General features: G+C 37.3%; 3 protein-coding genes, 1 non-coding gene and 1 pseudogene across 4 annotated transcripts; 1 reads left to right on the top strand and 4 right to left on the bottom strand.

The window, feature by feature from the left end:
• Nucleotides 1-1,533: 1,533 nt before the first annotated feature.
• LOC104904959 (D-3-phosphoglycerate dehydrogenase 3, chloroplastic) lies at nucleotides 1,534-7,129 on the bottom strand. The gene is made up of 5 exons (XM_010693393.4): nucleotides 6,344-7,129; nucleotides 5,487-5,863; nucleotides 5,286-5,396; nucleotides 5,114-5,209; nucleotides 1,534-2,496 (listed from the first exon to the last, which is right to left on the bottom strand). The coding sequence occupies exons 1-5, from the start codon at nucleotides 6,954-6,956 to the stop codon at nucleotides 1,825-1,827; spliced, it is 1,869 nt and encodes a 622-aa protein (XP_010691695.1). The 5' UTR covers nucleotides 6,957-7,129; the 3' UTR covers nucleotides 1,534-1,824.
• Nucleotides 7,130-11,948: 4,819 nt separating this feature from the next.
• Nucleotides 11,949-13,988, bottom strand: LOC104904956 (probable carbohydrate esterase At4g34215). Its single transcript, XM_010693389.4, has 2 exons — nucleotides 12,846-13,988; nucleotides 11,949-12,302 (listed from the first exon to the last, which is right to left on the bottom strand). Exons 1-2 carry the CDS (start codon nucleotides 13,380-13,382, stop codon nucleotides 12,093-12,095), a joined length of 747 nt encoding a protein of 248 aa, XP_010691691.1. The 5' UTR covers nucleotides 13,383-13,988; the 3' UTR covers nucleotides 11,949-12,092.
• A 135-nt stretch (nucleotides 13,989-14,123) lies between these two features.
• LOC104904955 (probable carbohydrate esterase At4g34215) lies at nucleotides 14,124-16,560 on the bottom strand. The gene is made up of 2 exons (XM_010693388.3): nucleotides 15,863-16,560; nucleotides 14,124-14,514 (listed from the first exon to the last, which is right to left on the bottom strand). Exons 1-2 carry the CDS (start codon nucleotides 16,409-16,411, stop codon nucleotides 14,308-14,310), a joined length of 756 nt encoding a protein of 251 aa, XP_010691690.1. The 5' UTR covers nucleotides 16,412-16,560; the 3' UTR covers nucleotides 14,124-14,307.
• A 5,878-nt stretch (nucleotides 16,561-22,438) lies between these two features.
• On the top strand, nucleotides 22,439-24,513 carry LOC104905081 (secoisolariciresinol dehydrogenase-like; annotated as a pseudogene).
• A 49-nt stretch (nucleotides 24,514-24,562) lies between these two features.
• Nucleotides 24,563-24,633, bottom strand: TRNAG-GCC (transfer RNA glycine (anticodon GCC)). The gene has a single exon. It is a non-coding gene; the product is annotated as a tRNA-Gly (tRNA).
• Between the last annotated feature and the right edge of the window lie 1,216 nt (nucleotides 24,634-25,849).

Here is a 25,849-nt window from a genome sequence, read left to right as displayed (position 1 = left end):
CTGCTGATAAATTTTGTAAAAAACGCAAAATATATTCGAACAATCACGACCTGATATGACATGTTTGCCACCTTTAGTTTAAACTTGGAATTTCATAATAAAATTAAATATAATATATAGTTGAAATAATTGAATAACTAATATTTGTGTGTATTATTTTATGAGATTGTTACTTGTAAAACAATTAATTTTTTAATATGGTGCAACCTTTACATAGAAAAACATGAGACATTTTCAATTTGTCAATAATAATAATGACTAAGGTATATTAGGCAACTATGGGGAACATAGGGGTTTTTGGAAAGATTGTAAAGATTTTAGGAGTATATCCCCTTGTTATAACTTATGGAGTAATTGCTAAAACTTGGACTTTCTACAATAATAACTAATAAGGATGGCTATAGCCCTACATTTATGCATCTAGGTTATTTTCTTAGTTGATTGGTTAATTTAGTATATTTGTGCAATTAATATGAAGTATAGTATATGTAAGAAAAATTATGACTAGTTACATACAAATATTGAACCGGTGCTCACAACAAAGAGCAACTTTTATGGTGCAAATATTGAACATGCTAGCAATTTTGCTAAATGTTTATCTATTGGCTAACCCACTAAGCAATAATGGTAGTTTTGCTAATGAACGACAATTTGTTCTATAAATGTTGGTCCTTTACCAAGTAAAAATGTCCAACAAAGTCAAGTTGATTTCTTATGTATGAGACCCGCCTTAACAACAAACAATATAGCTAAACCAATGAAAAAGTGTTGGCGTAAAAATAAATTCAGCTAAGGAAAGTTATAGGACCCACCTCAGTATTAATGGATTTAGCTAACCATTACAAGCAAATTTATTTGTCGTACACTTGAACATATGGATACTAGAGGAAATGTGTGTTATACATGTACCACATGCCAGCACAAGTGTGATACACAGCTTGTAAAGCTGATGGGGACTTTGTTGGTGCATGTATTGTTAGCATGTTCTTCATATTGTATACACAATGGTTTCTAAGTATAAGATGAGCAAACGGCAATAATACTAGTATTATTGACATCACCTCCCAACCCCAAATGTTCAAAAAAGATTCTCAAATTTTCCCCCAACTTACAAGGGATTTCAATATACCTTATAAAAAAATTTAAGTACAGTATCATGTTTTGGTTTCTTCCTTACACAGCGATCATGTCTTGGTGTCTCAAGGCATCCACAAGCCACAAGCCACAAGCCCACAACCATGAAACTGTCCACGAGTGCTCTGTTTGTTATGGTGTTGACATCCATGAAGAATGGATCCAAAATATCCGACCAGAAAGAATACATTCGAAGAAAGAGCTCGATCAAACATTAACCGGGCATTTTCCATCCGTGAGAGCAAGGTTGCTATGTTTAACGGTTTTTAGTTTATCCCCTTGCAAAGAGATGAATGCATTAGTTCTTTCTTAAAATTGGTATAAGAGAACACAAATGCTAGGAGGAGGCCTGTATGAAGATGGAGTCAAAGCAAGAATAAAGATTGGGCACAACACTCAAACACTTAAATGAGCAAACTCTTCCTCACAACTCAAAATTATTAATAACTCCGACGCCTTAAGGTTACAAATTGGTTACATTTAACAAAATCCACCAAAATTGCTACCATATTGAGCTATTAACTAGAAAGAACATCAAGGCTATAGGAATGCATAGTCTTCCGTAGCCAGAATCTCCCCGGTCCGTTCCACAACCTGATAGCTAGGCTGGTCAATGGTCATCAACTTTGCTACCATCAGAGAAGATGTAGTCTCAATGATAGAACTTTCACAGTGATGCCACAAAGAACATCATGACTTTAGAAATACCAATTCTTCAATAGCTGGAATCTCTCCAATCCTCTTCATGACCTGGCTGCTAGGGGGTTCATCAACCCCGATTGCCATGACAGCATGGGTTCTTGGAGCGAGCCTTCCAACACTCATGAAACTGACATTCACATTCTCCTCTCCCAAAACACTTCCAACTCTTCCAATCATTCCAGGTTGATCAACCTGTCGGCACAGGATAATACTACCCTCCAAGCTCACATCAACCTCAAAAGAGCCGACCTTAGTCAAGTATGGAATACCATCTTTAACCCTCCCTTGAAGCCTGATCTCCCCAGAATCTGAAATTGCACTAGCAAACTTTGATTCCACATTGGCAATCTGGATCTGGATAGACTCAAGTGGGCTTTCAGGTGACCCATCAAGAAGAATGCGCTCTTCGGTAATCCGAAGTCCTCTCTGCTTTGCAGTGAAATCGGCATTTACCAAGTTCACAAAGGTACTGGAGATAGGCTCAATCAGTCCCTTGGTGATCATGGCTCGGAGCAACCTAGTGTCGAGATCATCAGGTGCTCTTGATGTTGCATAACCAACCTTCACGGTTTTAACACCACTTCCACCAGCGACAAGTTGGATAGCCAATCTACCAAGTTTCTCAGCAAGTTGAACATAAGGTTTCAGCTCATTAAGGACCTGAGCAAACACGTAAATATGGAAATCAAAAACATGCATTGCTCAAAGCTTCCATTAGTTTCCTGAAATGTTTGGAACTTCTAAACACGCAATACTGTCACATACAAGGGTCAAAATCTTAGCATGTACAGTACCTAAGAGGCTAAGGCAAACATGGTGACTCTAAACGAAAACGCCATTACACCAACAAAATAAATAGAAGACAGAAAAATAGGTTTTCAATAATCAAAAAGCTTGTCTCCGCAGAAGACAGAACCCGAAGGTTTCTTATCAAACACCATTTGCAGTTTTGATGTAAGCTTATAAGTGGTACAAAGCCACAAATTGATTTTGACAAATCTTAAATTAAAATTTCTAGATTTTCTTAAAGCACCTAACAACAACAAATATATGCTAGAACTACAAAAAAAGTAACAGGAGCCTGGTGACCTACAAAATCGCCATTATATAAGCAGCGGCCCATTGACACTGAAATTAACAATCTAGTCCAAGTTTAACTTCTAGCAATTAAACAGTACATAGAATACTTTCAGAAGAGACAGTTTAGAGCTATTTTTCAAGGTTTTATTTCTGCAAAAATATAAAGCATACCTCATTTCTTATCACATCCTAGGCAACATGTGACACTACAATTCTATTTGGACGAAGCATGAATGTTTGGTTGCAACACCACCACATAATCATTAGGCTTCCATACATTAATCATACAGAAATTGACAGCAATAAGTATCCAATATGTTCACCGAAAACACCTGGCAGTATTGCACTAGCACTTTGTTTGGTATAAGGTTCTAACGTAGTTGTATTGTGCGTAATTTTATATAGAATGTCTTGAATAAAGTCAGTGATAATGCATGTTCAATTCTTCGGTTCTTAAATACAAGTGCGTACCTTTTCATAATCGACTTTAATCAATCTCTACCCATACTTGGGAATGGAACCTCATACCAACATGTTTCCCATCCCCACCTAAGAAACCCCATATATCCTCCCCTCCAATGGAGTAAGATACCATACCACTCCCCTGACCCTTTGAGTAAACCAAACAGCTCAAAGAGGGGGGGGGGGGGGGGGGGGGGGGGGGCTAACGGATTCCCATTTCATACCCATAAGGTTCTCATGCCACCCCATTCCAAAATTTTGAGCCAAATGCCTTCTAAGTGGTACTCCCTCCGTCCCAAAATATAGTTTTTATTTTCATTTTAGGTGTCCCAAAATATAGTTCTTGTTTTTATATTTAGTTGAACTTTTTTCCATAATTTGCCTAAAAAAACGTGTCCCTATCATTTATTTATTTCTTGAAATTAGTTTTTTGCTTTGTTTATTCAACCCAAGTCATAAAATTAATGCTCCTTCACCAATTATTTTTCATTCTCTCTCCCAAAATCATCTTTTCCCATATAACATTTATTTAAATAAACAAAAAATATTTATTATCCCTCTTAGATTCTACTTACCTTAATTCCCATGAAAAAATAAAATCAGGAACTATATTTTGGGACGGAGGGAGTAATTGATAACGATGAAACAAATACATACATAGTAGACTAGTAATAACACTCAAAATTAGAATGGTCATTCCATGTGATTACATAAACTCATTACCATTCCTCGTGACTCGTGACTAAGGGGGCGTTTGGTTAGAAGAGGGGAAAGGGAAAGGAATCAAGTATGGGTTAGGAGGGGAAAGGAATCAAAAACCTCTCAATTAAAACACATGTTTGGTAGTAAAAACAAGGGAAAGGGTTTTAAAAAAAACCCCTCCCCTTCTTCTTCTTTTGACAGCCATCTCTCTTCTCCGGTGGCAACCAACTCTCGCCGGCTACTTTCCACGTCGCCTCCCTCTCTCTCTCCGGCAACGAAACAGATCCATGGTGCAGTCGGGGTTTTTTTTCGTGGGTCTGGGTGGGTCATCGATGGGCTGGAGTGGGTCGTCGAATGGTAGGGGTGGGACATCGGCGGTCTGGGGTGCTTTTCTGGTGGGAAGGGGTTGGTTTCGGGAGGTTTTGGGTGGTTTTTCATGGGTTGCGGGTGGTTTTTGGGGGAGGGGCTAGGTGGTTGTTGTGGCAGTGGTTGTGGTGGCGAGTTTGGGCAAACTTTGGTTTTATGGGTGTTGTGGCAGTGGTTGTGGTGGGTGCGGTGGTGAAGGTAGGTGCGGTGGTGAAGGTAGGGGTAGGGTTGGGTTGACAGATGTAGGGTGGCGTGATAGAAGTGGGGTGGTGGAGGTGGTTGTTTATAAGGTTGGGTGGTCAAAGGTGATGGTCAAGGGTTTTCCATTCCCCCATTTCTAAGTGGAGGGGGTAGTGGGGAATCAAAATAGAGGGATTTGGGGTAATGGAGGGGAAAAGAGGGGAAACAAAACCCCCAATCCAAACAATATTTAAGGGAATGGAATCAACTAATTCCCTTTCCCTTTCCTGTAACCCCTTAACCAAACGCCCCCTAAATCCAAACAAGTCATACAAAGTAAACGGGCATGCCAAAATAACACATAGAAATATATTTCCAATAATAAAATTAACGAACAGCAGCAAGAGCCACAATTATGAACTCAAAAAATCAATCACAAGGCAACTAAGATTATAATAGCTTTCAAAGATTTGATGAGGTTATGTACCTCAGCAGGAACCATTGGTGCATTCACTGCAGTTGCTGCAAGCTCTCCATTCAAGGCCCCTATAACTGCTTCTGCAATTTCAATAGCAACTCCTTCCTGCAGATAAACTCTACTTTTAAAATGACTAATGAGCCAAAATAAAACCAAATCCCAGTGTAAAATACTAACATACCTGAGCTTCCATGGTACTAGCACCAAGATGTGGAGTTGCAGTAACTCTTTCATGCATTACCAACTTACTGTCCTTTGCTGGGGGCTCTTGTGTGAAGACATCAAGTGCAGCCTGCAAAAGAATATGTTTCAAGTTATATACTTTAAACAACAAAATAAATCAAAATGTACTCTATTTAACCAACAGAAATATAGTAGGTACCTGGGCAACAATCCCGGAATCCAGAGCCCTCACAAGAGCATCTTCATCAATAACTCCACCACGAGCAACATTCACAATCATAACTCCTTTCTTCATCTTAGCAAAAGTGTCATCATTTAACACCTTTGCTGTAGCAGAGGTGAGAGGCATGTGAAGGGAAATGAAGTCCGCGGTCGCTAAGGCCTCTTCAAAGGAAACAAGCTCCACTCCAATAGCTCGGGCACGATCAGCTGGTGCATAGGGGTCATGAGCGACCACATGCATACCAAGCCCCTTAGCACGCCTCGCGACCTCAGAACCAACCTTTCCAAAACCCAAGACTGCAAGTGTCTTCCCCACAAGGGATACACCCACATACTTATTCCTCTTCCACTCCCCTAAATTTGACATAAACAAAGAGCACCGCCAAAGGTCAATCAAAAGCATTTTACATATCAAAGAAAATCAGATATCAAAACAAAACTTGTTATACCAGAACAGAGCATACTAACCATCCAACTGCTGCCATATAGTATAAGTCAAAATTCAATTGAAAGTGCTTAAACCCTACATAAATCTCAACAAACTACCATCCCATTCCCCTAATAGATAAATCAACCTCTCACACACAATGCTAGCTTCCAATAAAAATACCATCTTTAACACCAAAATTCAAAAACAATATTCTTCCCACGAATAAGACAACGTAAAATCAACAAACCAAACCACATACAAGAAAAAGAGATCCAATCAAAACAACTAAAACCCAAAACAGATCTAACAACCCAACAAACCCCTAAAATCAAGACAAACAAATCAAACACCCACCATCTGTTCGACGAAATGCCCCAACCAAAAAAAAATACAAAAAAACTAACCAGCCTTAACAGAAGCATCAGCTTGCGCAACATTCCTTGACATAGCAGTCAATAGCGCAATCCCATGTTCAGCAGCCGCAACAGTGTTAGCCGTGGGCGCATTAACAACCAAACACCCATGTTCCGTCGCCGCACCCAGATCTACATTATCAATTCCAACACCTGCACGTCCAACCACCTTCAACCTCCCACCAGAAGATTCAAACACATCACGTGTAACCTTCGTTCCACTCCGAACAATCAACGCATCGCACAAAGAGATCTTGGTGCACAACTCTTCAGGGCTTAGATTATACGAACAATCAACATTTGCAAACGATTTAAGAAGGTCTAATCCTGCATCACCGAGCTTTTCAGCGACTAAAACGGTGGGTTTCGATTCAAGGGAGGCGAAAACGGCGAACTTTTTGTGGGTTGTGGTGGTAGTAAAAGGGGTGAGGCGGATGTGAGGGGTGTGAGAGAAGAGAGAGATTGAAGGAGTAACAGAGAGTTTTGAGGAGAGAGAAAGTTGGGAATTGGGGGAAATTTTAGGGTGGAGATTTCTGGGTTTTGAATTGAGAGATGGGTTTGAGCTTGAGATTAAAGCTGTTGTAGCAGATGAAGCAACAGCCATTTTTGTGGGATGAATATTTCTGGGTTGTGTTTGTTGTTCGTATTTAAAGGGGGGGTGTTTGGGAGAAATGCGCCGCCTGTGGAGGGAGATTTTTTGGGGAAAAGAGGATGCGAGAGGTTTTAAAGGGGGTTAATGGAGGAAGAAAGAGAGAGGTGAGTACACGTGCTGTGAAACTACGCGGGAAAATGGGGAGTATGGGGGTGGAGGAAATGGAGCGTGAGAATGACGCCGTGTTGGTGAGGGTTGAGTTTAGAGTGAGGTGTTTGGATTTGAGGGTTGGTGAATGGTGAATGGTGAATGGTGAATGGTGAATGGTGAATGGTGAATGGTGAATGGTGAGTGGTGAGTCAAAAATTGACCGTCTACATGTTAAGCTAGGTTAAAGTGTAGCCAATGGTTCGCCTACATATTTGCTTTGTCATGGAAAGTTTGTCAATGCACAATATTTGATGTTTATTAAGATGTGTTGGCTTATTGATTAAAATTAAATCGATATGAATGATATATTACGGTTATGTTTAGTTCATCTGAAAATTTCTAATCTGATTTGATCTGAACTTATTTTTTCTGATCTGATTTGAACTGATTTGATATGATCTGATCTGATCTGATTACAAGATCTTATCTTTTAGATTTTTCTTAATATATAAGAAAAAAAAATAGTCATGTAGGGTCTTGTTTGATTCGTCTTAATGAGTACTTTATTAATATTTAATTATTATAATTTTTACTAATATGCAATGAAAGATATTTAATAGTATTAATGATTTTTAAATATAAGCATGATCTGATCTGATTAGATTTGAAATAAGCAAAAATAAGGTGAACTAAACATAGCCTACATGTTCGAATCATCTCTCTACTTTGTACTTTGCACTGTCTTTGTGACTCACATAGATAAAAAAAAAAAAAAAAAAGAGTTCAAAAAACAAAACTTTTAAAAGGTAGTATATTGAAACAAATTTGTTATATAAGGTAGTTTTCTAAAAGGATATTTTTTAAAGGTAGTTTTTTGAAAAGATTTGATTATAAAATAAGTTTTAAGAAATTTTCAAAAAAGAAAAAAATTGATATATTTGGAAAGTGATATTGGGATTATTTGTTAGAGAAAGTTTTGTGCGAATTGGTTGCTTTTTCTTAATAACTGAAGATGGCTAATTGGTTCAACTTGATCTAATACACTACTGCAATAATCACAAAATGTGATGTTTCGTAATTATTTTATAATGATATAAAATCTAATCTCAGACATTAGTAAATAAAATGATACGGGACATTATCCATGCCAACAAGTAGTTACACGAGAATATTTGCTTTATACTTTCAATAGACTTCCTTCATTTTTTTTTTATTAAGGCCCTATTCTCTTTGGGCTAAACTATACTGAACTGTGCCAAAAAAAAACGAGGGCTTAATTGATACTTTTTTTTAATGGAAATGGCATAACAAGTGACATACTTTCTCCGTTTTTTAATAAGTGTACTGTAGAGAGAGTGGGGAGATGTCAATGAATGTAGAGAGAGAAAGTTGTGATCAGTGATCACAATAAAGTAGAGTAATTCAAATAATCATACAAAGAAGTTGTGGTCCCCTCTTACTTTTTGATGGCATATTTGTAATAATATTGATTTTCTTTTACCATTTTTGAGTTTGGTTGCACTTATTAAAAAATGGAGATGGTATAACTTAAGGTGATAACAAAATATGGTCGTGGTGAAAATGAGAATAGTGTGATAAAATTTGTTGCTTGTGTGCTTCGGCTATATATGTAATGTGTTAGTAGCCTGATAGTTAGGAGTTCAGATCTTTTGGAGTTTTAGTGTGTATCTAAGTCATATATTTTAAAATCAAGGGGTCATAATGATGGAAGGGAAAGATTTAGGGGGTGGATTTTGATTAGATATAATAGTGGCCGGGGATTTTGTAAATAGAATATATGAGCCATTGATTTTTATTCAATGGTTGATATTGTTCAAAATTTATCTTCTACAATTATTTTACAACTCTAGAGGATCCAAACACGATAGTTAGGGGGCTTTTATTTCTTAAAAATTTGAGAATATCATGCTACCTCATATAAAAGGGTTATGTGCATAATATGTGATTTTCTTACCATGAATGGTATATTTTGTTTCCAAACACATCATTTTGTCCACAATCTCACTATGATCTTGATTTTATTATTTACACACAAGAAAAAATATAAGTACGTTGAATCTTGTTAAATTCATCTCGTTATATAATCTTATCATAAAATGTAAATATGTTCAAAGTTGTATGGAGGTATTAGTATAGTATTTGTCTTTTGAAATAACTTATGTAAAATAGTTAATTCCAGCCTTATGATGAACTTAGAAGCTAAGCATATTGATTCACATGTCATTAGTGACTTAAGCAATATTCACCTACCAAAATGCCAAGTGGGGGGCTCAGTTTAAGTTGGTGAAGCCTTCAAATTTGGTTAATTATAATTATATACCCTTTATACGTTGGTTAATACTTAATATGTAGGGGCTTTTGCCTTTTTGTTAGAGGGCGTGTATCTATTGTAATTTGTAAAGGTAAAGTTTGACTTGCAACTTGCGCAATTGAAAATATGGCTATCCGCTTTTACCGCTGATAGAATTTAAGGGGCATATTCCGCAGCCCGCACGTTAACAATTTTCTTTGTGGAGCTCCACCATTACTTTTGTGATTTTGTGACTTTGTCGAGCATGCATCTCAATTCTTTTTTTTTTTTTTTTTTACAACGGGTAAAATTTGCATTAAATTAAAAAGAAATTACATCCTAGCGGTATTACAACCTGACATAAAAAACAACAAATTGAAGCTAGAAGAGCTTCTTTGCGTACATATTCTAAGGAACATGAGTAACTTATTACATATCCAGACTGACTTAAGATTAGCATAAACAATGATAAGAGGAATTGGGGACAAAGTCTTGATGAAGAAGACACAATATGAACGGAAATCTGATGAGAGACGACACCCATGCGATCTTCAGAAATAGATTGTCGCGGATCCGAAAAAAGAAACCAAGAAGCTACGTCCATTGGTAACTTCTGACCCTGTTTAGAGGGTACTGAGAGTTTAGTCTCACGAGACTGAAACTCTAACGGGGTGGAGGTCGAAACTTGCCCCAAATTAGATTGGGGGGCCTCCCACAAGATGCAATTTTTGAGTGTGATGACTATGAAAGTACTCACAAGAACTTGGTGTGAATTATAATAAAATAATTCACCCAAAAAGCAGATCCGAAAATCCCACCACGGCCTCTCTACTCTAGAAGATCGAACCAAACCAAGATTACTGGAACTATTACCTCTCATTTTACCCAATACTTGATCTCCTACCAATTCAAAACTGGATCTGAAAAGACCTAAACTAAAACTTAAACTAGGAACATAAACAAGACAAAGGATATAATCCCAAAACATAATTCTACGCCGTTATCAACTCCGATTAAACTTCAGAAAACTGCAAGACACACAATAAAACATAATAGTAAGTGAAAGGGGGAAGGGGGACACTGACTCAATTTACTAGAGGGACGGGGGACACCTAATCTGTTAAGCAGGGGAAGGGGATAGGGGAAGCCCAACGAACACTAAAGAGGGGATGGGGAGGGGGAAGCCCAGACTATACTAAGAAAAATTAATCAGGGGAAGGGGAGGGGAGACACTTACCGGTACCACAGGGATGGGGGAGGGGGAGCCCAGACCTAAGCTATTAAAACACTAAGCAGGGAAGGGGAGGGGAACCATTAACCGCTAACACTAACGGGGATGGGGGAGGGGGAGCCCGGACTTGACGAAACCGACTACGAAAAAGGGGAGGGGAGACAATAACGGCTAATACGGGGATGGGGGAGGGGGAACCCAGAACTACCGAAACAGACCACTAAGAAGGGGAGGGGAAAACCGAAGGCAGCCGGAAAAGTTAATCGACCGAACGACTACGAAGGGCGGTCGAATGATGCGAATCAACGAAGGAAACTGAAAATAAATTGAAAAAGGAACTCGCCGGAGATCCCGCCGAAGACCTATGCGGCGCCGGAGCTCCGGCGAGTTCCTAGGGTTAGATGAGATTGGGGTTTTGTGTTTAGAGAGAAGGCAGAGGATTTTGTGTTTAGAGAGAAGGCAGAGGATTTTTTAGTTCAACATCCATCTCAATTCTTAGGCTATATAAATATCAAATGCATATATGCCATCTACCCCATCTTGATAAGTGATAACAAGTCTTGTGTGAGTTTGTGACCATTCTTTACTTGTTTTTTTTAGTTAATTTTGTAACTAGCATTCATCGATCAAAGTTTCAAATTTTGGTAAAAGTATAATTTATATTGTTGGGAGGAGGAGATTGGGGTGCTTGTTGGGCCTTTGGTTGAGTATTTTGTAAGATGACAACCCACATGAAAAATTCTTCTTACCATGAGATTCTCGAAAGGAGGCCCCAAAAAAATGTGCTTATGGCCTTATATCATAGTGCGGCATATATTATACACGTGGGTATCATAGTATGTCATATATGTGAGAGTATTTATTTGCTAATTGCTTATTTGCAGAGATCTAAAACAACAAAAAGTGAGTAATTCAAAACAAATAATATTAGATATACAATACACGGATACACCTAGATGTATAGTTAGGTTCTATAGGAGTGGATTTGCCACTTTCTATCTTTATATATATATTTTCTTTTATTTTCTTTTGTTCCACGCTCAAAGAAGACCACTGTTTGGGATAGAAAAGGAGATGGCAAAAGATATTTCACTTTCATTATGCCTTTTTGTGAAATGGGATTTTTTATGCTTTTTTATTTTATTTTCTTCCGTTCCACACTCAAAGATCTGTTGGTGAAGAAAAGTACATCTCCCTTGTCGACCAAAAGGAAAACAAATTGACAACCACATTAAGCTCATATAACTATAAATGAAGATAAATGATCAATTTCCATCCGACACTACATTTACTAAAAGAAAACACATCATACGAAAACACAAAAGAAGTAAACGATTTAGGTAAAACACTTATGAAGAGATCTACTTAGTATTTTCAATCATCTGATTGGGACTAAAAATAGTGAACATTTTCATAATTGAACAAACACATGACACATTACATATAGGCATACAACCTATGACAAGGGAAGATTAAGATTGTGAAGGTAGACATTAGCCATCATTTGACCTAGCTGAATTTGGGCCTCAGTCGATAAATGTATATTATCATCGTTGAGCTTTAACCCTTTGGCATCAACACATAACACATTGTGTAGTTTGATCCCAAGTTGTGCTTCTCTTACCTTCTCTATGTAACTTTCGTTCACTCCAGATGCAAGTGCGACCTAAGATATATATCAAGCATTTTCACTTTTTAGTAACAATATAAAATAGAATTCTCTATCAGTATATACCAACCTTAGAACTTTCGTACCCTACATACTACTATGTAAAAAAAAGAACTCAATTTCTATAGTATCAATTTTCTCAAAGTAAATAGATGTTAGGCGTTAGCTGCTACTTATCATATTGTTAATCGTTACACTAACTTGTAGATATCATATTTTACATAGGATTGTTAATTTAATCACCTAGATTAACCAAGCATAACATATTTCAAATCTGTGATGGCTGTATGTTTGACACCTACGACCACACATGTTTTCGTCTCAATTAGAAAAAAAGCCATCTAATTTACCCATTTTCTTTGTTTCAAAGATTTTCGTTAATTTGCCCATGTTGCAATTGTACATTAAGTGTTTCTACCATAAAAAAAGATGTTGACAATCAAAGAATCAGGGTTAAAACATAATGGAGTAATGTTACTATAGTTTTGTCGAGAAGAAAACTATTCCAAACTTGTTTGACCATGAACATTATTAGAGTACCTGAATAATTGGAAGCAACGGCAAATGAAGATCCTTCCGAACATCACAAATAAACTTCTCCATTTTTACTTTGTACGCGTCCGCATCACGCTCTGTCAAAGTATCACTCTCTCCTTGATACCACAACAATGCACTAATCTCACCCCCACCTTTCTTCACAGCAACTTTAACTCTCTTCACCATACTCATGTACAACGGTGTACCACGCGCCCACTCGCTAATTGCACTCGCACCTACCGCGCAAGGAACGAGTCCAAGAGTACCACACACACGCTCCCTTAGCGCGTTGGCAAAGGGCATGCCAGGTCCCACCCCACAAACCTTACGTGTGTCGATATCAGCGTGCAAAGGTTCACGCGCCAACTCCCAACAGAGGTGCGCGTTGAGGCGGAGGATTGAAGAGTGGGGTTGACACTCTGGTGGAATCACACCATCCCAATGCTGGTCAGTTTCGGAGTATTTAATAATTCCTCCTCGGCCTGACATATTGCTTTGGCCTGAGAGAATGAAAATATGTTTGTAGGTCTCACAAGACATGACTTCTTCTTTCTCTTACGCTGTTTTTTTTTTTTCTCTGTGTGATGTGCTTTGTTTCAGCTTGGGTTGACTCGCAACTTGCCAAAATGCATCCTCTGAAACTGCTGATAAAAATTAGTAAATGTAGGCTCTGCATGTTACCTGAGTATCTTGGTGCCTTTCGAAGATGTGTCTTGGAGACCATTCTTTTAAAAAAATTCTACTTGTATTTTGCACTATCTCCGTATAGGGATCTATGCAATGTTTAAACATTGCAATTTGCAAAATTTAAATATTCTTTTCATTAGTTTTTCCATGACTATAAACAAGTGACAGTTTAATTACTAAACAAACGTCCACATGCCAATATTTCTATAATGCGTGCGAAAACAAGAAACTGTGCCACGTGACGCTCTTCGTAGAGAGTTTTAATTCATGTAATCCACATATAATAAAAAAAAATTAAGAAATTGCATAGTATAGAATTTGATCCCGAAACCTCAAGTACATATATCAAAGTTCTAACAACTAGGCTAAGTTGTATTTAGTGTTATTATCATAAAATATTATATTAATAAATGAAATTTTTTCTTACCCAAGGCATATCCCAGGCCTAATAACTATTTTTTTTTCCTTAGTGAACGTACTAACGAAATTAAAGAAGTTTTTTGAGGGAAGGAGGGTGTACTGCCGTGTACATGACTTTGCATCTCTTCCGATGACCAAAAGGAATAAAGCTCACACAATCACACAATCACATAATTGGGATCATTAACTCTATCATGATCTGTATTAATATGTCATCCTTGATTCCTTGTGCAACAATCAGACTCCCAAGGTCTACCTAAACGAAAATTTCAGACGAGACAACACACAGTAACAAAAAAGTGGTACATATTATTTGTTTCACTGAATACAGAAAGATACACTTCCAAGCAAATGTAGCTTAGGAGGAGGCAGGATGAAAATGGCAAAGGTACGCATCAGCCAATAACTGGCCTAATTGAATTTGAGCCTCAGTAGATAAATGAAGGTTATCATCATTAAGCTTCAACCCTTTGGCATCCACACATACCACATGTGGGAGTTTCATCCCAAGCTGTACTTCTCTCACTTTTTCTATGTATTTTTCGTCTCCGGATGCAAGTGCCACCTGAAGAAATCAAGCATTGTACTTCAACATACAAGTTGCTATTTTAGGGGCATAGATCAAATTTTATTAATATTCAGAGTAATGTCTTTGTAGTTATATAACCAAGTTTACTTGTCGCGCATCGCAGAAATTACAGAGAATATAGGAAGATTGACTACACCAAGCTTGAACTTGAGTTCACAATGAATAGAATTTTGTGACAATGTCTTAAGAGAAATTGTGCAAGTGTAAGTCCTTAATTAGAATAAAGAGTCCAATCAGGCCTATATTTCATCAAATACCACAAGCAGAGAACCTTATTCCCAATAACAAAAAGCATCACCACTAGTAGTCTAGATACCCTTTGCCATTAAAATTGTTCCATATTTCTCAAATGAATCCAAAACTTTGATTTTTGTGGTAAAAGTTGTACTATAGATAAAAATTATGAAACTCATATCATTATGGACCTGTTCTCTTCGGCATAAAACAGCTGAATTCAACTGAATTGAACTGAACTAAAATGAATAGTGATATATGAGCGTAAAAATATTGTCCAAAGCTGAACTGAACTGAAAATAAGCCGAGGAGAACATGCCATATATAATAACCCTACTTTGCTAATTATTCGATTTAATATGTATCTTTATATAATAACTTTCATTTTTTCTACTAAACATAATCAAATTTATCACTCATTAATATGCTTAAGTGATCATACAATCAAGGTGATGCTTATATTTAAAAAATGAAAAGAGTATAAATCAATACCAAATTTTAAGTGAAATAATTTTGAAATAGCTTAAAATATAAATTCTCTAATTTTAGTTTAAAAAGTTTACCTCATGTGCACTACATTTCAGTTCTAAAAAAAACTCTTCCTTTATTAAACGTTAATTAATTAGGATGAGAAAACCTCATAATAATATATCAATACTCCTAGTATGCGATCACATTGCTCGTTGCAATTACATTCTTACATGTTTAGGGGTCGTTTGGTTTGAGAAATGGGATGGAAAGGGAATGACATAAATAGAGAAGAAAAATGGTAACATAAATGGTTAACTTATTGAGTATTTGGTTCAAGCCAAGAAATGAAAATGAATGTAATTATTACCATCAAGTAATGAATTTTGTTACTTGAGAGGAGGAGAAGGTAACAAATTAAGGGAATACATTACCATCAAGTAATAGTAATGGATTGATAAATAGTTAAACCAAACAAAAAGAAAGAAAATCGATAATTTACTCCGTTAGAGCGTAAAAATAGTGAACCAAACCACTCCTTTAAGGCTTACTCCATCAAATCTTACTTCTTTCATAACAAATGGTTAAAACATAAAAACCAGGGAAACAAAACTAGAGTTACCTGAATAATTGGAAGCAAAGGCAAGTCAAGATCCTCCCTAACATCACAAACAAACTTCTCCATACTCCCTTTATACGCGTCAGCTTCACGCTCCGTCAACGTGTCACTCTCTCCTTGATACCACAACAACGCTTTAATCTCACCCCCACCATTCTCCACCGCAGCTTTAGCTCTTTTCACCATATCATCATACAAGTGTTCCCCACGCGCCCACTTAGTTATCGCGGTTCCGCCCACGGCACAAGGAACGAGGCCAAGAGATCCACCCACGCGCTCTTTAACCACGTTAGCAAAGGGCATACCGGGTCCCACCCCACAAACCTTATGTGCGTCAATATCAACGTGTAGAGGATCACGCGCTTGCTCCCAATGAAGGTGCGCGTCGAGGCGGAAGATTGAAGGGTGTGGTTGACATTCTGATGGAACGACGCCGTTCCATTTCTTGTGTTGGTGGTGATGGGTGTCAGTGTATTTAATAACTCCACCTCTACCAGCCATGTTGCTTTGGCCTGAGAGGATAAAGATCTGTTTGGAAGCCTCACAAGACATGATTCTTTGATTTTGGAAGGAAAACTATAATATTTCAGGCTTTATACAAAGCTTTATTGATCTTTTGGATTTTTTTTTTTATTTTATTTTCAATTTTGCTTCTTTTATGGAGTTGTAATGTTTACTCTTGTTATTTTAAAGATCTTTTATTGAACATAAGGTCCGTTACTGTTCGGACCATGCTGCTATTGTATTACGCTGTTTGGGAAATGAGGGGATGCCGATCAGACGGACTGGTGGTTTTCGTTTTGAGACTTTTTGGCTTCTTGACGATGCTTGTGAGGAGGTGGTTAAGGGTGCATGGAGTGCAGCAGAGGGTGGTAGGATTTGTGAGAAATTAGGGGCTGTTGCGAGGGAGTTGCAGGGATGGAGTAAAAAGGCCTTCGGGACTCTTAGAAAGAAAATTGAAGTAGTGGAGAAAAAGTTACATGAAGCCCAGTGTGAAGCTATTTCGAATGACAGCTGTGAGAGGTGTGTGAGGTTGGAAAAGGAGTTGGATGAATTACATGCTAAGAACGAGGCTTATTGGTACATGAGATCGCGAGTGGCGGAAGTAAAGGATGGGGATAGAAATACTTCTTATTTTCATCATAAAGCTTCCCAAAGGAAAAAACGGAACCTCATTCATGGTCTTTTTGATGGAGGCGGGAGGTGGCAAACGGAAGGCGAGGAGATTGAATGTGTGGTGGAAAGTTATTTTCAGGAGATCTTTACTTCTTCCGAGCCCTCTTCTAATGATTTTCAGGAGGTATTGCAACATGTGAAGATGTCTGTGACACAGGAGTACAACGATATTCTTCTGAAGCCTTATTCAAAAGAGGAGATTTTTGCAGCTTTGAGTGATATGCACCCTTGTAAAGCCCCTGGGCCTGATGGTATGCATGCTATCTTTTATCAGAGATTCTGGCATATAATTGGTGATGAGGTTTTTGACTTTGTTAGCAACATCTTACATAACTATTCTTGCCTAGGGAATGTTAATTGTACTAATATTGCTCTTATTCCCAAAGTTAAATCCCCTACTGTTGTCTCTGAGTTTAGGCCTATAAGTCTATGCAATGTATTGTACAAAATAGCTTCTAAAGCTATTGTTCTGAGGCTTAAACAATTTCTTTCCTGTATTGTAACGGAGAATCAAAGTGCGTTTGTCCCTGGAAGAATGATTTCGGATAACTCTCTCATTGCTCTGGAGATCTTTCATACTATGAAGAAGAGGAATAATAGCAGGAAAGGATTGGTTGCGATGAAACTTGACATGAGTAAAGCCTATGACAGAGTGGAGTGGGGTTTCCTCAGGAAGCTACTATTGACGATGGGTTTTGATGGAAGATGGGTCAATCTGGTTATGAGTTGTGTTGCTACTGTCTCGTATTCCTTCATTATTAATGGAAGGGTATGTGGTTCTGTTACTCCTTCCAGAGGATTACGCCAGGGTGATCCTTTATCTCCTTTCCTGTTTATCTTGGTTGCTGATGCATTCTCTCAGATGGTTAAACAAAAGGTGGTTACGAAAGAAATTCATGGTGCGAAAGCAAGCCGGAATGGTCCAGAAATCTCCCACCTTCTTTTTGCAGATGACAGTCTTCTCTTTACTAGGGCTACCCGACAGGAGTGCTTGACAATAGTTGATGTTCTCAACAAATATGAAGCAGCATCCGGGCAGAAAATTAATTATGAAAAGTCGGAAGTATCCTTTAGTAGTGGTGTAAGCTGTGCGAAAAAAGAAGGATTGATTAATCTTCTCCATATGAGGCAAGTTGATAGACACCAGAAGTATCTTGGTATTCCACTCTTTGTGGGAGGTCTAAGAAAGTGCTTTTTCGGGAACTCTTAGATAGAATGTGGAAGAAGTTAAGGGGCTGGAAAGAAAAGTTATTGTCGCGAGCTGGGAAAGAGGTTCTGATCAAGGCTGTTATCCAAGCATTGCCTACATACCTAATGGGAGTTTATAAGCTTCCGTTGCTGTCATACAAGAAATCCACTCTGCTATGGCTCGATTCTGGTGGGGAGGAAAAGGGGATGAACGGAAAATGCATTGGCTAAGTTGGGAGAAAATGTGCAAACCCAAGTGTATGGGGGGTATGGGATTTAAGGACCTTGCGGTTTTAATGATGCTTTATTGGGAAACAAGTTGTGCGATTATTCATAATAAAGAGTCCCTTTTGAGTAGGGTAATGAGTGCCAAGTATTATCCTCATGGTGATGTTGTCAAGCGCGGTTAGGATACTCGCATAGCTACTCGTGGCAGAGTATTTCGGGAGCGAAGAGTTTGGTATTGGAGGGTTTGATTTGGAGGGTTGGAGATGGCACTAAAATTGACATATGTAGTGCACCATGGGTAGGAGATAAGAAGGTAGATTCATCAGAGTGCCGAGTGGAGGGTCTTGAAGTGGTAGGAGATTTAATGGATGTTGAAAGGAAGGAGTGGAATGTGGAACTAATCGAGAGCCATTTCAATGAACGTGATCAACAGTGTATCTTGGCCATTCCTTTAAGCACCAGATGTCTACAGGATGAGTTAACTTGGGCGTATTCTAAGAACGGCACTTATTCGGTGAAAACCGCTTATATGTTGGGAAAAGGGGGCAACCTTGAGGATTTTCATAGAGTGTGGAATATATTATGGAGCTTAAATGTGTCGCCTAAGGTACGTCATTTTATGTGGCGTGCTTGTACAAGTTCACTCCCAGTAAGGAAAGTTCTTCAGAGGCGCCACCTTATCGATGAAGCAGAGTGCCCCTGTTGTGCTAGAGAGGATGAGACACAATCACATTTATTCTATCGCTGCCCGATGTCGATCAAATTGTGGGAAGAGCTGGGCAGTAACATATTATTGTCAGGGGTGGAAGAAGAAGGCATGTGTGATACCCTAGTCAGATGGAGTCAGATGGATACAAATGTGGTTCAAAAGAGTTGTTATATCCTATGGAACGTCTGGGTTGAAAGAAACAGAAAAGTTTTTGAGCATACAAGTCACCCTGTCACTGTTGTGGGCCAGAGAATTATGAGACAAGTTGAAGATTTTAATAACTATGCTGTGAGGATTTATGGAGGAGTGCGCTCCCCTGTGGCCCCGAACCCAAGCCGATGGTATGCTCCCCCGATTGGTGCTATTAAATTGAATACGGATGCAAGTTTGTCCGAGGAAGGATGGGTGGGACTTGGAGTGATAGCCCGCGACTCGGAGGGTAAGGTGTGCTTTGCTGCAACTAGACGTGTGCGTGCCTACTGGCCTCCCGAGGTAGCTGAATGCAAGGCCATTTACATGGCAACCCGCTTGGCGAAAGCTCATGGGTATGGTGATGTGATTTTTGAATCCGACTCTCTGGTAGTAACGAAGAGGTTAACGAAAGCAGCTATTTTCTTCTCAGATTTGGATGCAATACTTGGGGACATTCTTTCTATGTGTAATGCATTTTCTTCTGTTTCTTTTTCTCATGTTAAAAGGGATGGGAATACTGTTGCCCATAACCTTGCTAGAGTTGTGCCTTTTGGTGTTGAACAATGTTGGGAGCATCATTGTCCTAGTACTGTAACACCTTATGTACTTATGGACACTTTGTCCCTTTGATTAATGCACTTCTCTTTCCCCTCAAAAAAAAAAAAAAATATGCTAGCTCGAATATACTTTCATAGTTACATAAGAAAAATACAAAAGGATATTTAACTTATGTCACAAGACATGTTTACTCTTGTTATGTAATCATAAGCTGAAGTGGATGGCTTGTGAGTTGTGAAGTTGTGCAATCAAGTATTTTGGATGATAAGCTTTATTTTGTGGATTGGATGTGTATTTAGAGGCCCAACATTAGCCACTCGACTCCTTTATTTAGATAGTGTTTAAGATTTAAAATTATTAGAATTTAACTTAATTGAACTTATCTAGATATATTATAACTTAATGACGTTCATTTGAAAGGTGTTAAACCTCATCTGAACTTAGCTGAATTTAGACCTTGTTTTTTTGGGACATATTTTCAGTTCAATTTATTTTAGTTCAGTTCAGTTTAATTTCTCTCTGTAATTCAATTTCTCTCAATCTAAAACAACGGGGCCTTATTAAATTTGAAACTAATTTTTATAAGGTGAAGAGAACGCACCCTAAATTGGTTTATAAAAGGCAAGCAAAAAATCTGTTGATTTATACAAGTAAAAAAAAGAATTTTTGCTATTTGCTCCAACAACTACGTAACTTCATTTTTCTTCATTGATACAAAGGTAAATGTTGTAAGTATAAAATCACCTTCCCAAAGGATGATGATCTTAGACTTAAAGAAATTAGAATATTCACTCTACCACTTAGAAACTCAAAATAGGGGATAGATAGCCAAAACTCAAAAATTTACTCATAGTTTTGGGATTTTTGGCCACATATAAGACTCACTCAATCTCCTTATTAATCAAGATCTTACATAGTTCTAATCAAACGTTGACATGACTCCAAATACAAGCTCCTATAACTCTAATCAAACATTGGCGTAACTCCAAGTGCAAGTACCTATAACACTATTGTTTTCATAACTCTAACTATGAGTGGATATGACTCTAATCAAATATTGACATACCTCTTAGTACTATTTCTTATAACTCCTATGGTCTGCCTTTGTAACTCTTGATTTATAATCAAACAATTGTGTATCCAAGTAAAAGAAAATAACACATCTTTTTATAGTGTAGGAGTTTATTAAACTGATTAGAAGAAACCAGAAACAAAATTTAGTATAACTTATATGCATTGAAAGGTAAACCAATCGATTTATACGAATGTCGAAGTAATATTCCAGAGTTCAATGTTATAACTCTAACTACTTATGTTACTAACGTCGGCGATAAGAGTATGTAGTACCATAGGCAGCAACCAAAATCAAATCGGATTGAACCGAAAAATCAAACCACAGACGAATCGCAAGACCTAGGATTCATCGAAAAACTAAGTAATTGGAATTAAAATTAAAAAACAACAAACTGTATATAGATAAACTAAAACATAAATATTATTCAATTGAAACTATAAGAACGAAATCACATTCTACTTACACTTCATTGATTTTGAAAATGAACCGCAATTTGCAATTAAACATTGTCGAAAAAACTCTGAATGTACCTCGAAATAATCAAGATGTACTTGAAAATCACATCATAATAATTTGGAACATCGAATTTCACAAAGATATGATGATTTCACAAAAGAATTCAAGTGGATGAGAACCACCAACCCAAGTTCGGACAATAAATAACGAAGATGTGGTGCATCACTAACTGTATAAGCGATAGCTCGATATTCAGCTTCAGTGGAAGATTTTGAAACAATAGGTTTCTTTTTTGAGCGCCAGGATCAGAAATGAGATTATTTTTAAGAAAAATCGCATAACCTATGGTAGAACAACAATTATCAGGATAACCAGCCCAATCAGCTTAAGAGTAGGCAATGATAATGGTAATGTCGCGGGATGGACGAAGCCATAAGCCATGAGATCTGCGGCACCTATCAAATACCTAAAAAAACGCTTCATAGCAATAAGGTGAGTAGTACGGGGAGCATGCATGAACAGAGCAACTAAATGTACAACATAAGTAAGACCTGGTTGAGTCATAATAATCAAGTATTATAATGCTCCTACCATACTACGGTCTACGATACTTAGACCGATCTGCAAGCAAGTCACCATCAGTAAGAGATATCGTTCTAGGTGGAAGGAGAGTACGTATGGGCTTAACAATATGCAAATTAATCTTATAAGCCATATCTCGGGTATATATTTGTTGCGAAAAAAATATTGCCTTAAATGTACGCGAAACCTTGACGCCGAGAAAATAATAAAAATCCCCCAAGTCCTTCAGATCTATAATTATATAAAAGATCCTTGCCACGAGAAAAAATAAACATAGAAGTGATACGGGAGTCGTGCCACTATAATTATAGATACAGTTCAGGATTACAACCTATATTTATTACATAATTGTCCTTGAGCTTATTCTATTATATATATGTATAAATTATAGCATAGATTTATTATTCATAGATATATTAAAAAAGAGCATTCTAATCTAAGAACTGTTCAAGCAATCACTAATAAGCACCAGCAAGCTCTACAAGATAAGGTCATTTTGTAAAAATGGCAACTGTCTCAGTGTTCTCTGCTGCTGCCAGAAGGTAAGCAAATATTTTTATGCTTAAGGCAATAGTTTTCTCTATGTACAAAGTTCAAAATATTATAAGTTGAATAGAAACTGGTCCTTAAGACATTGTTTTATCTATGTGCAATGTTGGTTTTCCTATCTTTTACATCATTCTTATATCGCAGAGGATATATTTGTTCAATGATCTAAAATAAAACAACGAACTAAGTACTATCAATCTATTATATTGACGGCCCGTTTGGTAGCTAGTCATAAATGGTGGTAATGGGAATGAATTTGTGTGTAAATTTGTGAGAAATATTATTGTCCATTCCCATGGTAATGTTAATTTATCCTAAAGTGTTCACTTTCTTTCTTGAATTTTCATTCCCATCCAATACCACCTCGTAGGTGGTAATGAGTGGTAATGAATATTGCTTCCCCTTGGAGACAAAAACACAAGTTTATGGGTGAGATTGCTTGCCCATGGAGAAAAAATACCTTCCCATGGAGATTTTAGGGGTGCTTCCCTAATAAAATTACACTTAAAATTCATTCCCATTACCGCAATTTATTAACGACTACCAAATGGACCGTGAGGGATTTAATCATATCTCGTTCCTAGGTTGGAAGGCAAGGTTGCCCTCATCACAGGAGGAGCTAGTGGAATTGGTGAATGTGCTGCTAAATTTTTTACCAAACATGGTGCTAAAGTCATGATTGCTGATGTTCAAGATGATATGGGCCAATCTGTTTGGAAAGACTTAGGCTCATCAGTAGCCTCATACATCCATTGCGATGTCACGAATGAAGCTCATGTACAAAATGCAGTAGACTCAACAATGGCTCAATACCAAAAACTTGACATCATGTTCAATAATGCAGGCATAGTAGGCTCTACCAAGCCCAACATCCTTGATAACTCGCATTCCGAGTTCGAACAAGTCCTTAAGGTGAACCTTGTTGGGCCATTCTTGGGCACCAAACATGCAGCTCGAGTAATGATCCTGGCGAAACGAGGTACCATAAGTCCATAATTACTTCGGGAAGTATTTGCTCTACTATAGGAGGTGTAGCCCCCCATGCTTACACTAGCTCAAAGCATGGATTGGTAGGGCTAACTAGGAACACAGCTGTGGAACTTGGAAAATATGGGATTCGGGTTAATTGTGTGTCATCACATGTGGTTTCAACCCCTTTGCCTAAGAAGTCCTTTAATCTAGATGATGAAGGTATTGTAGGAACTAAAACCGCTAACAATATAGATTTAACTTATCTGGAAAACCGTGGCGTGAAGAATTCACTGTCCTAAAGTTGAATTTACCCCGCTACAACACACGGCCTCTTAGCAATCAGTACACGGTAGATGGAAAAACAGATTGAGAACGATCTTAAATATTGCCCAGAAAGATATTTTCTAAAAGTCCTTTTGTCACACAACTCAATGGGTATAGAAAGTGTAATGTATATAAACCCCTTACACTACCTATTATTCTATCAATATGGGACTCTTCACATTCTCTTTTGAAGCAACTCTTGAGTTTTCATTTATTATAAACTCCAACAGGTATATCCAATATATACTCTAATCTCAAAGGAGTTTCGTGTAAGGTGGAGGATGTCGCGAATGCAGCTTTGTTTCTTGCAAGTGATGATTCAAAGTTCATTAGTGGACATAATCTTGTGGTTGATGGAGGCTTTACCATTATGAATCCAGGATTTTGTATGTTTGAACAGCTTAAGTAATGATTATATATGTTTTTCTATTGGTAATTCTAGATCATCTGACTAGTGACTACTACTGTCATGGATGATGTTATTGGTTTTTCTATTTCAACTACGAACATAAATAGCAATAAAGCCATGGGTGGACTGTGGTTATTCACTCATTCGACAACAAATCATTCTATATGGTTCATAGTTTCAGTCTACTATACAATCTACATTCTACACTTGCACCAGCAGGGAAAAGAAAACAAATTTGTTCAAGGTCATTTTGAATGACAAGCAAAAAAAAAAAACAATATACAATGCACCAGCCGGGAATCGAACCCGGGTCTGTACCGTGGCAGGGTACTATTCTACCACTAGACCACTGGTGCTTTAATAATGTTTATCACTGTTTTAAATATATATCAGTTTGCACGCACAGTCTTCTTGAGTTCTTTCTAACAACGTTATCACATTGTCCTAAGGACATATATCTTTAGTTTTATATTTGTAAAAATTATAAAAAGTACATATATATTAATAAAAGTGAAACTATTGGGTCAGACCGTCTGACGCAATGTGTTTGGTCGGACGGGCTGAGCCCAAAAGTTTCACGTATAAGAGACGCGCGCAGGCTTTTTTGGTTTTTTTTTTCTTTGTTTTTGTTTAACGGTACAATTAGGTTTTTATACGGTTTTTGAACTTCTTTAGTTCTTCATTGTTCTTATTTCAAATCTTCTTCTTTCAAAATTTCTTCTTATTTCTACCTTTTGCTCTCGATTTTTTGCTTTTCTTCTCTTCCAATTTACTCCATTTTTGTTCGAAATTCTATATTTGATTACTGTCGGAAATTGATTTAACATACTACATCGCAAATATGGTTAAGAGGATAAGAGATGAAGTTTCTAGGTATAATTTGGTTGGATTTTTCGCTGATTTTTTTTTTTCAAATTTTTAGACTGTTGTTGTGTTTTTCTGATGTTGCTGTTGTTGATGTAACTGCAATGCAGTTTGAAGTCGATGAAGGCGAAGACTGACGCAACTTCTCGTGAAAAACACTAACCGAAAAGAATAAGTTTGATTGGAATACATTTGTTTAAATGAAAAAGTTAAAGAGGTAACTGAAATAATATAAAGACCAACTGAAAACTGTAAAGCTCTAACTGAAAATAATGTGTTATTTGAATACATTTCTGTAAATGAAAATATTTAAACAGTAACTGAAACAATATAAATATCAGCTGAATAATTTGTAGAGTTAACTGAAAATAATGAGTCTGGTTGGAATACATTTGTGTAAATGAAAATTTTATACTGTAACTGAAGTAATATAAATACCAAATGAAAATTTTATACAGTAACTGAAGTAATATAAATACCATAGAGCACCGACTTGCAGATCTGTCGTTTCTTGATATTCCCTCCGTCTCAAAATATAGTTTTCATTTCCCTTTTTTCACGTTAATTTATGCAAGTAGAAGATAAGAGGGATATTAAAGATTTTTTGTTTATTTAAATAAATATTGTATGGGAAAAGATGATTTTAGGAGAGAGAGTGAAGGATAATTGGTGAAAGAGCATTAATTGTAACATTTTGGTTGAATAAAC

The sequence above is a fragment of the Beta vulgaris genome, chromosome 9 (assembly GCF_026745355.1).
Source record: "Beta vulgaris subsp. vulgaris cultivar EL10 chromosome 9, EL10.2, whole genome shotgun sequence".
In the NCBI taxonomy this organism is placed as follows: Eukaryota; Viridiplantae; Streptophyta; class Magnoliopsida; order Caryophyllales; family Amaranthaceae; genus Beta; species Beta vulgaris.
Note: the sequence above shows the minus strand (reverse complement) of the source record. Positions and strands in the feature narration are given on the sequence as shown.

Bases quoted from the DNA above. Each gene is read 5' to 3' on its own strand.
- LOC104904959 (XM_010693393.4), bottom strand. From the start codon at position 6,956: ATGGCTGTTGCTTCATCTGCTACAACAGCTTTAATCTCAAGCTCAAAC. The intron at 5,397-5,486 runs GTACCTACTATA...ATTCTTTTGCAG, and splicing joins ATTCCGGGATTGTTGCCCAG to GCTGCACTTGATGTCTTCAC. The intron at 2,497-5,113 runs GTACATAACCTC...GTGTTTGCTCAG, and splicing joins CACCAATGGTTCCTGCTGAG to GTCCTTAATGAGCTGAAACC.
- LOC104904956 (XM_010693389.4), bottom strand. From the start codon at position 13,382: ATGTCTTGTGAGACCTACAAACATATTTTCATTCTCTCAGGCCAAAGC. The intron at 12,303-12,845 runs GTACTCTAATAA...TATATATCTTAG, and splicing joins CGTTGCTTCCAATTATTCAG to GTCGCACTTGCATCTGGAGT.
- LOC104904955 (XM_010693388.3), bottom strand. From the start codon at position 16,411: ATGTCTTGTGAGGCTTCCAAACAGATCTTTATCCTCTCAGGCCAAAGC. The intron at 14,515-15,862 runs GTAACTCTAGTT...TGATTTCTTCAG, and splicing joins CTTTGCTTCCAATTATTCAG to GTGGCACTTGCATCCGGAGA.